This window comes from Plectropomus leopardus, chromosome 13, assembly GCF_008729295.1.
Source record: "Plectropomus leopardus isolate mb chromosome 13, YSFRI_Pleo_2.0, whole genome shotgun sequence".
Lineage (NCBI taxonomy): Eukaryota > Metazoa > Chordata > Actinopteri > Perciformes > Serranidae > Plectropomus > Plectropomus leopardus.
The window spans coordinates 19089806-19100509 of NC_056475.1; the positions used below are offsets into that span (position 1 = coordinate 19089806).

At 38.2% G+C, this 10704-nt stretch overlaps 1 protein-coding gene across 1 annotated transcript; it reads left to right on the forward strand.

Moving 5' to 3' along the window:
* Positions 1-668: 668 nt before the first annotated feature.
* On the forward strand, positions 669-9104 carry ccdc169 (coiled-coil domain containing 169). The gene is made up of 8 exons (XM_042498695.1): positions 669-745; positions 840-922; positions 1217-1327; positions 2187-2227; positions 4988-5086; positions 6915-6968; positions 7450-7526; positions 8909-9104. The coding sequence occupies exons 1-8, from the start codon at positions 669-671 to the stop codon at positions 9102-9104; spliced, it is 738 nt and encodes a 245-aa protein (XP_042354629.1).
* Positions 9105-10704: the final 1600 nt, after the last annotated feature.

The following is a 10704-nucleotide window of genomic DNA, read 5'->3' on the forward strand; positions in this document are numbered from 1 at the left end:
AGATACATAAAATTAATTAAAAGGTACACTAAATCACAGAAAAAAAGATGCAAAATTACCAAAAAGATAAACAAAATAACCAAAAAAACAAAATGATCTCTAAGAGATGTGAACCACAAAAAAGATGCTTAAAGATCACAAAGGGACGAAAACCACCTTAAAGTCTCCGTGTTTTACTTTTATGTAGGCGAGGTGGTGGGGGGGCCTTACATGTCTGTGCCCAGAGGCACATTTTCTCATCATCTGCCCATGCTTCCCTCACACACACTCACACATGCACAGCTCTGTTACACCACTTGCGTGTTTTTTCCAGTTTTAATAAGATGCTCTGTGAGATAAATCAGCTGGCATTCATTGGCCATTAATGTTAACTGGTAAATTAAGAGCTCGGAATACAGAGGAAGTCAATTTTCAGGCCTAATTAAGCGCGAAATGAGCTTCATAAAAATGCCTGCTTGCAAAAATAAACCACTGTATGTGACGAATATGTAATTTACGAGTTATTTATTCGCATTTTGGCACATTAACGCCGAGGAGGAGGTTTTGTTTTCAAACCTTTCCGCTGATCTACGCCGTTATTGTCCGAGGCTGCCTGAACGAGCCGGAAACAGCGGTCTCCATGGAAACCACGGGGCACAAACTTTTCTTCAGCGGAGACTTTCAGAAACATGACTGGAGATAGCGACTACAGCAAATACGATTTGGCACGCCTGCGGGCAGAACTCGAGCAGGAGAGGGAAATTAAGTAAGTTTTTGTAAATCTATCACTGTCAAAGTTATGAATGTGATGAAATGTTATTTTCCACTGTAAAAAATAACGTCCTGATTCTTGTTTACAGAGAAATGCTTGAAGAGTCTGTGTCTGATCTGCGGAGTACCATGTGTGAACTGCAGGAAAGACTCCACAGTGTTGATGGGGAAGGTGAGTGACATTTAAGTGATTTTTAAAGAATATAGTTACATAGCCTATGAGTCACTTGCACCCAGTGACAAGATGTCACCCAACAGTGCACTGGTTTCCATCAGCCCATTCATGCCTCAGTGTTATCTGTAATGTGTCCTTTAAAAAAATATTTAGTATATATATATATATATATCTTAGTAAGCTTAAGCAGGCTTACTTTAACAATGTATTTTTACCTCATTACATTACACTACTGGTCTTGTCCAAAATGTGACTGTAGTTTGGCAGTTTGCTGTGTTTATTCTGTGCCAGAAAATGAGTGGAAGACAAGGTATGAGACACAGACTGAGCTTAATGGGCAGTTGGACAGACAGATGTCTCTCATTCATGAGAGACTGGAAGACCTACGAGGAAACCCGATGGGTAAGTTCACAGGCTAGTGCCAGCTTTTAAAGGGCTTTGTGCTGGAAGTCTGTTATTAGAATCTGTAAACCTACAGTTACATATCTTAGACTAGTACAGTATGGTTTGATTTCGCGACAGCAGTATCTTGCACTGAGGGTTGCATGACATGCAAAAATCATAACATTACGATTGTTTTGAGCGATCATGCCATTTCAAGTCATGATTTTAGCGCGAAGGGTCATTTTTGCATGTAATTTTCACTGAGAAAAGCAAAAGAATGATGATGTGATTTTTGATGGAGTAACAAGCATTTGACACCTTTTACCCTTACCAAAAATGTTCAGCTCCTGCAATTTTGATATTGCACTTGGCCATATTGCAATTTCAATAATATTTCATTAAGTCTTGCAACCCTACTCACAAAACATCTTATGTAATACTTTTAAATAGCTACTCCTGTCGGATGTTTGGCCACCTTAAAAAAAAAATAGAGAAACTATTATGTGAGCCATATAAATTTACATGTGCTGTTGACATATCTCTGAAAGCTGTTGCAAGCATTTAGATATACTATATGCAGTGCCATATCAGACCATTTAATTTACAATGTCCCGATTTGAAATATATATTGTTTAAAGTGTGTATTATTGTATTTGAACAGCTGCTGTGGCAAACATTTGCCATAATTACTTGGATGAGTTTACTAGCATCCCATGAACGAACAATCCCTAACAAGTCTTCAAGTCATCTTCACCTTTAACTCTATTATATATCAAAAATTAAGAACTATGTTAACTGTGATATGTTCACCCATCTCAATGAAATTGTATTATTTAAAACATTCACACATAATTCTTACACACATTTTTTTTCACAGATCCATTGGCCTCCATCCGAATGTATGATGACATGCCGATAGTGAGTACAGACATATTCATTTTCTGTTTAGCTTTACCTTAATCTGTTTTGCTGTATTGGTGTTATTTAGTGTGTTCATTTCTTAGTGCAGATTAACAGAGAGATGACCCACAGGGAGCTGGGAAGGCATTTAAGTTAAGATTTAAGACAAACCAGCAGAGAGAGCCCGAGACACAGAATGAGGGGCGAAGGCAGGCACGACAGAGAGGATTGTAATGCCAGCTGCTCTCCATCCTCCCGCTGATGCAGGCTGAATCAACTAGAGTTTAATCACAGCACTGTAATCACGGGATTACAAACCATGGGAGAGCAATACACACTAATTACAATGCACAAGACACACTGAAATGTTGGACAATGCAGCCTAAATATGTGTGTGTCTGTTTGCCTTAAGGCAGAACTAACAGATGCTCATTAGTGTGTCCAAGGAGTGACTGTAAGACTGCGGACTGAAGGTCTGTAGACAAACTGTGAGCATGACAGTTATATATATATATATATATATATATATATCTAACACATTACTCTCTCTCTCTCTCTATATATATATATATAGAGAGAGAGAGTATGTGAGGAGAAAATGTATTATTTTGAATTAGTACAGTGTATACATGTTAAAACAATAGTGTTCTGTAAAAGCAAGAAGTACAAGACCATGTCACAGTTTCTGCAGCTCCAAAAAACCCCACCAAAAACAGCAGAAGTTTTTACAGCTGCTGCTGTTGTGACATGATGCATCACAGTCAGTGACTGAACTATTCATTATATAGTATGTAAATAAACAGAACATTTATGCTTTGCTCATATTCAAATGCACACATTCATGTTGCTGTAATTATGTACTTGTACAACAACAATGCACTTGCAAATACTGGGAGTACATTTACTCAAGTACAACACTTACTACAAATTCAACGCCATTTGATGCTACTTTATACTCTTACTCCATTACATGTAAGAGAGAAATACTGTACTCTTTACTTTACTTCATATGTTTGAGTTACTTTACCGTTTTAATACCCCTCATGTCCAGTGAAAACCATTTATCTTCAAATTTGGGAATTTAGATTTTTTTCTTTTTCTGCTAAACTGAAGGATGAAATTTTCCTTTACAGGTTGAGAAAATCCTCCTACATCTTAAGCTAAATATACTCTTTTAAAACACTAATGGATGAACTGACACTTCAAACATATATTATATCATATGATGCATTGTTGTGGATAAATAAATGAACAATATATAAAGGAGTTAAAATAAGCACAACCACATTTACCCAAAAACATCACATATCAGCGAAATACTAATAGGGACCAACTTTCTGCAGAATGACTACTTTTACTCATCATACTTTTTTTTATGCTGATAATACTTGAATAATTTGACTGAAAGCTATAGTTGGTCACTTTTATAGATGACATAATTCCATCATATTTGCTGAAAATGTTGCTATATTTACATAGCACTAAATGAGACAGATATTATGTTAAAAAAAAAATCAGACTCCTCTTCCAACTCTATTGCCTTGTTACACTTCTAATGGCATTACAGCACATGGCTGAAAACAGCCAATCAGAGCAGAGGAGCCTCCCACACAGCTCATGTGTGGTCAAACTGTCCAAGTAAGCAGTGTTGATCAAATATGAACCAAGATTCTGTTACTGAATTGCATATTTCTTGCCTTAAGTGTTTTCAGAAGAGGAAATTTTAGTGTATTGTTTAGCTGTAAAAATAAGACGGCTGGTGTGGTATGGTTTGTGGTACTGTTGGTAACCATTTTCCAATGGTTGGGTCACAAACTTTCTCATAAACAGTGCACTAAAAGATGTTTCTGAAAACATTTGAAGTGAAAAATTGGCAACGCAGTAACAGAATCTTGATTCATTCGTTCATGCGTTCAAATATTTGTGTGCTCACTCAAAAAATTTGGTTTTGGCAATTTGACTGCTGTGTACTGGCAGTGATTGACAGTATTGACAGTTGCTTGAGAGACTCCCTAGCTCTTGATTGGTTGTTTTCGGTAAATTCTAGTGAATGCTAGTAGAAGCAGTAAGAAGAGGAGAGGGACATTTCCATGACAAACAAGACTTTTTTTTTCCCACACACTATCTGTCTCAGGTACTTCTTTCAGAATATAGTGACAGTTTCAGCAAATATGATGCAAAGTTATTTTAATAAAGTTAACAGCTGTAGCTTTAAGCAAGGTTTTGAATGCGAGGCTTTTACTTTTATTTTCACAGTGTGGTATTGCTACTTTTACTAAAGTGAAGGATCTGAACACTTCTTCCACCACTGACTGTAACATTTAACTATAAATACAATATTCAGCAGTTGGCTGATCCACAGGCAACGGCTGGGTTTGATGCATGTATAATGCTGCCCCTTTAAACATGCTGCTTATAGTATTATTCATTAAAGCTGTCTACAGCTGCTTATTTTGGCAGCACAGGAACAAGAAAGCTCCAAACCCAGATATATACTGTACCAAGACTCATTGCTTTGCTCTGTGCTCGAAATCTCATGTAGTTTTACCATATCTAAGCTCTAATGTGCTTATTTGGTTATTGAATAATGCATGAGCCTAATCCATTTTCATGCTCATGTTTTCTGCATTAAGTAATCTGTTATTGTTTGATCCTATAGTAGATTGCACTGTGTAATTCCAGTACAAATTGATTTGTAATTAGACATCAGCAGTGCAACACCTTCTTGGAGCCTTTTTGTTTTTAATGTTGTAAATTAATAGAAACACTTTGCCGCAGGAAACACTGAGACAGCGTCTGAAGCTCCTGACTGAAGAGAAATCCGACCTCCAGAGTCAGCTGATGGACTGTCATAGCAGAATTGAGCAGGAAGGAAAGGTGTGGACCTCAGCTGTTAAAGGGGTTTTGTGCTCAGTGTTGTTGAGGGTCACAATGTCTGCTGATCCAGTTTTATTATTTCTCAGAAATCTAAATCTTTTCAGGTAATAAATATTTCAGTAACAAATTACCATCATTAGCAAAGGATTGAGAAAGATTTGGCTGATATTTTTGTTTTGCATTCTTTCTTTTGAACAACCATTCATGCAAAAATTGAACTGCAACCTTTGTCCCGTGCTGCTACGTCCAGGCAGATATACCCCTTAGTTTGGCGACTCGGTTCTTTGTTTATTGTTCTGCTCAATAAACAGCGAGATATTAGTTGAATAAAGGTTTAACAAGCAGCATGTGCAGCCAGTAATCCATGCTGTAATCTGCTTGCTCAGTAACACTGAAGACCTCCTGAAACTCACTGTAATACAGACAGGCAGCAAACACATTACAAGCTCTACTGAGAAAGATGATAACTGACACTTAAAACAAGTTGGCCTGATAAAACCATCCTGATCACAGGAGTTCATTCTGTTTTTCTCACTGTCATCAGTCTGGACTCGCTTTCAGCCCAAACAGTTTCAATCCACTGCAGTCTTGTCGGGCCAATCAGGGATCCCCTCTGTAGCTGAAGACATAGACAGCCAATCAGGGACTGCATTATAGTTGATGATGTAGCATGCAGGCTGCTGCTTTCAAAACAGTAATGGTGGCTCGTGCAGCAACAAGTATTAACCATAGACTGCATAAAAAGATGGATGATGCACACCCACTTACCCCCACTGTACTTAAGTAAGGATAAAATATCCGAGATACAGGCGTTGCCATCTTGCGATGGTAATGTTATTGAGAACTGGATTCTGTGCAGTAGCGACATCTGTGGTGGGGGAGTTCGCGCCAAAATATCTGTCTGACCAATCGCAAGGAGCCCTATTGAATGCAAGCCCATGGATCAGCTGTCACAGCTGTCAATCATGGCAGAAATCCCCTTTTGTATAATTTAATAACTCATTCAAACCAAACTTATCATAAAAACAAACACAAACAGGGTGATGAGAACTACCTTCAGTGACAGAAACAATCTTTGGGAAACATTTATTTGTTGTGTACTTTGAGTTTTTAGTTTGGTCTATGTCCCCTTCACTGACACGGAGGGGTGGACTTTATGACATACACTGCAGTCAGACACCAGGGAGTGATCGAGATTGAAAAGTTACACTTTGGGGGAGCTGTCATGTACTGCACTAGCCATCATTATTTCCAGTTGAAGGTGACGTAGGTGTGTTATGTAAGTGATAATGAAAAGGTTAGCCCCCTATACGTGGGAGCGGCTGTGTGTGAGGAATTTCTGGGAGATGATAGTCCACAATTTCATACAGGAATTGTGGATTCAAAACTTCCAGATGATCCACCCAACTGAAGAGTTATGTGATGCCATGACACGTCTTGTAGCTCCTGCTGCATCATGCCTGAACAAGCCAGTTCCTACTGACAAGTGCATAGCGATAGCATCATGTGACCTATAAAAGCAAAAAAAGTGTTTCCGTTGCAGTTATGGGAAAATGTGCTTTTTTGAATTGCCTGAAATGCCACCTCATGTGAGCATAACAACTTTTTTTGTGAGAAATGGGAGTATTATTGAAATTGATGTGTTTCCATTAGCCATATTATATATTTGCAATTTCAATTTGCACAATTTAAGGGTTAATAGAAACCTGCCTACAGAGAGAAACAGAATGTAGAGCTCACATGATCAGTTTTTACCAGGCTAAGAACAAGTGTAGTGCATGAATGGAAAAATGTGACACTGTAGTTCTCTGTTTTGTTCAAATATTAGGCTTTTCATAAAACCAATGACGAGAGGCGGGCGTACCTTTCGGAAATCGCTAAGGTAAGCATTCTCTTTTATCCATGTCAAAAATAGGCACACATCTACTCGAGCAAGTAGCTCACAAACTAAACCTATTTCCTACTAATTGCATACATGCCACACTAAAGAACAGCCATCATGGGTAAATGATACAACAGTGTCGAGAGAAGGCTGTGTGTGCTCTCAGGCTTTTCTCTTTCAGGCCTAGTTATGATTTCTCATTCATCCTCCAGTGCTGCTCTCTCTTGTTATATAATAGGTGAGTCTGTATTCAACCAAAAAAGTGAGTCAAGGACTTTCTGCCTTATGCTGCAACAAAACTGGTCCCTACAGGGCTGAATGCAGCTTTCTGGAAACGACATTTCTCCTCAACCTTTTACCAACCAATTTTTACATTGGAAGTTAACTCAAAATCACATAAACATTACATGTGCATACAGCTAAACACAATGTTTATGTGTGAGTGCACTAACTGTTATGATTTTTTCCCCCATTGCTGTAGCTGTCCTCCACCCTTGAAGCCCAAAGAAGACAGTACTCCACCCAGCCAGAGAGGGCGCAAGAGAGCAAACAGAGGAGGTCAGTGAGGCACAAACACAAGGTTATGGATGCAATAATATTAACTCTCACAAACTCAAATAAAACTGGAGTTTTGAATTTCTTAAAAAATGAACATCATGAGCTCCATTTTAGGTGATATTTGTTTGCTTTGGTGTCTGAATGTGTGAACTTTGTTTTTTTGTTTTAACATTATTTTCACTTAACTTTGAAGATAACTTTAAATGCTTTAATTTTAAAGGGGTGTGTACAATATTATATACACAATAAGTGCAACCATTTGATGTATTTCAGTGTTAGCAGAGGCCTAATTTTCTTCTGCAGTCCATTGGCTGATCACAATAATCAGAATCAGGTTTATTTGTCACATCAATAATATACATTAAGCATACATTGGAACAAAATACCTAAAATATAAAAGACATTTAAAACCACTTAGACACATTAAATTAAAAAAATATATATACAATAAAGTGCAGGTGCATATATACTGTATATGTGCAATGTCATTTGGTGCAGATATAAAGTGCTGGTGAATTTGTTTGCATATTTATCATCCCATGGTGTTGGAGGGATGGATGGGGAACAGCATCTGGAGTGTGCTCAGTGTTTTGATGGTTTATTGGAAAAAATATTGCACAGTCTGGCAAGTCTTGCATGGATGCTCTGGAATATCCCTCCAATAAAACCCAACCATAAAATTACATCACTTGTACAATAAAAACATGAAACTTAAGTGATCAAATTAAAAGCAGCAAAAGTACATATAGAGCAGAAATTTAGTAAAATGCAGAGTCAGCAAGTACAGAGCAAAGTTACTGTTTTTAACCATTTAAAAAAAACAACAACTTAAAACCGCAACACTTCAAGACTCAGTGACACCAAACTGACATCACAGAACTAGTGATGATGAAGGCTGATCATTTCTTCACTTCCTGACGCCTGTTTGTTACCCCAAAAGTTAATTATGACCACACCACAAGGACTACAGCCAAATATGTCCTACACCTACGTGAGTGGAAATGCAGTACAACAAAAGGGGGAACATTTGCTATGGAAGATATTCAAGGATACATAATAAAGGAGAATACAACATATTTAACATTTTATGTACAAGACATACTAAAATTTGTTTATAGACATGCTTGACTCTTTGTGTTTAAAGCATGACACATTGAATAAATATCATCTTGTAAATCATAATAACGTAATCATGTTGTAAAGATGTACTCAGCATCAATAAATAAATAAATTCTTAGATGTGTTATCTTAGACTATTAATGTTGCACGATTTGAATTGAGAAATTCTGTGATATTTTATCTCTCTGAATCACTTAGATAGAAAACAGTGTGGTATCTGTGACATGTTTCTGTTTAACTGACTTTGTTTTCTGATTGCATAGAGGGAGGCAGACCAGCAGGAAGGCAGAGGCTGAGTCTAAGAAAGGAAAAGAGAGAGAAAATGATGGAGGAGGAGTGCGTGCAAAAGGAGGAGGAGGAGGTGGTGGTGGAGCAACAGCAGAGAGAAGAGATGAAAAGAAATCCCAAAGGGGAAGCAGGTTACCCACCCTAAAGTACTACCTGAAACACAATCCCTAACCGAAACCTGGTGTTAAAGCCCTTTTAAACAAGAGGTAATGTCTCTTCTGGGTATGATTGCAGTTAAAATTGCCATATGCTTATGTTTTCAGTGCCAAGTGTATTTAAAATCTTCCCATGGCTTTGTTCACTTTTCTTAAAGGCTGATTGTGAGGAAATAATGCAGTTCTTATATCGATTATTCACCCATGTTTACCAATCAGTATTGTGATTCGGCGATTATTTTACAATTTATGGCATATACAGTGTTACACTGATCTCACAGTACAAAATGTTACGTTTACGTTGAAGTCTGGCATTATTTCCTTACAAGTGTCTTTGTTTCAACAAAAAGTGAAGAGAGAGGAATATTACAGGCTTTGAGTGCAGTGAGGTCGCCTACTAATGTGCCAGAAGCCTGCTGAGTCTGACATTTCTAGTGTCACTGCAATTTTTTTTTTCAGAACACCTACGACTTGTTTTACGTAAGCAACACCACATTCACCACTCTCTGCGAGTGTAGTTCATCCACAGAGCAACTAGTCAGCCCCATCCCACCCACTGACCGCCTTAACAAATGTAGGCGTAAGAAAACTGTTGCCATATGAAATGCAGGAGTGGTAAGAAAATTGCCAGAAGCAGTTTCTCTTGTGTATGACAAGTACTGTGGAGGATGGGCTCAGTTCTTGTCAGTCTCCAAACACTGAATTGAAACAATATCTCATATTGAAGACATGGTCTCATAGGCAAAACCAGCATGAATTCATCATTTGTGTTTTCCCTTTATCTTTATAAATACAGCAGGTTCCTTGTTCACTGATTGGTCTGTAAATGCAATGGCATCATATTCATTAGCTCATAGATTGTGAGCTAAAATTAGGTTTTGAGACAAATAGGTCGCAAGGAAAAGAACAGTTCATAAAGGTGAATTATGTATTACCTACTCTGCGACTATATGTCCAAAGCCAGCATGGCAGTGCGTTGTACTGACAAGGAAACTAAAAGGTCAAAGAAGCCCTGGTGTCAACACGCATCAGGCCAGCTGAACTGTACTCATGCTGGACACCAATCCAGTTGACAGAAGAATTGTTGGCATTGTACATTTCTGCCACCCATGGATACATTACATATGTACGTTATGATGTAGGGCTGGGTTGGGGAAACTCTGGTCTCCTGGCCCTGTACGGCCCACGAGATCATTTGATCTGGCCCGCCACGCAATTCTAAAAATAAATATAAACAAAAAATGTCAACACCAATTATTTTTCTGAGATAACACTGACGGCTCTGCATGTCCGAGTCAGGTGCAGGGTCAGCGAACAACACGTCAGGTTACGTGCCATCGCGCTATAACATTGGGGATTGATTGACAAGTGATATGCGTCATGGCTAGTGCCAAGAAAAGGAAAGTGGATGCAGAATGACGTGTTTTCCAGACACGAAATACACTCAAGTTTGGTGGCGCAAAGTCTGCTGAAGACACAGCGACAACTAATTACAAAACACCCATGTTTGTTGGCTAAACCGAATGAATGCTTTGTAAAAAATCAAACAAACATTCATTAGGAAACAAACACTGCTTGATTGAACCCCAGTGACATTTAACTTAAAAACACCCACA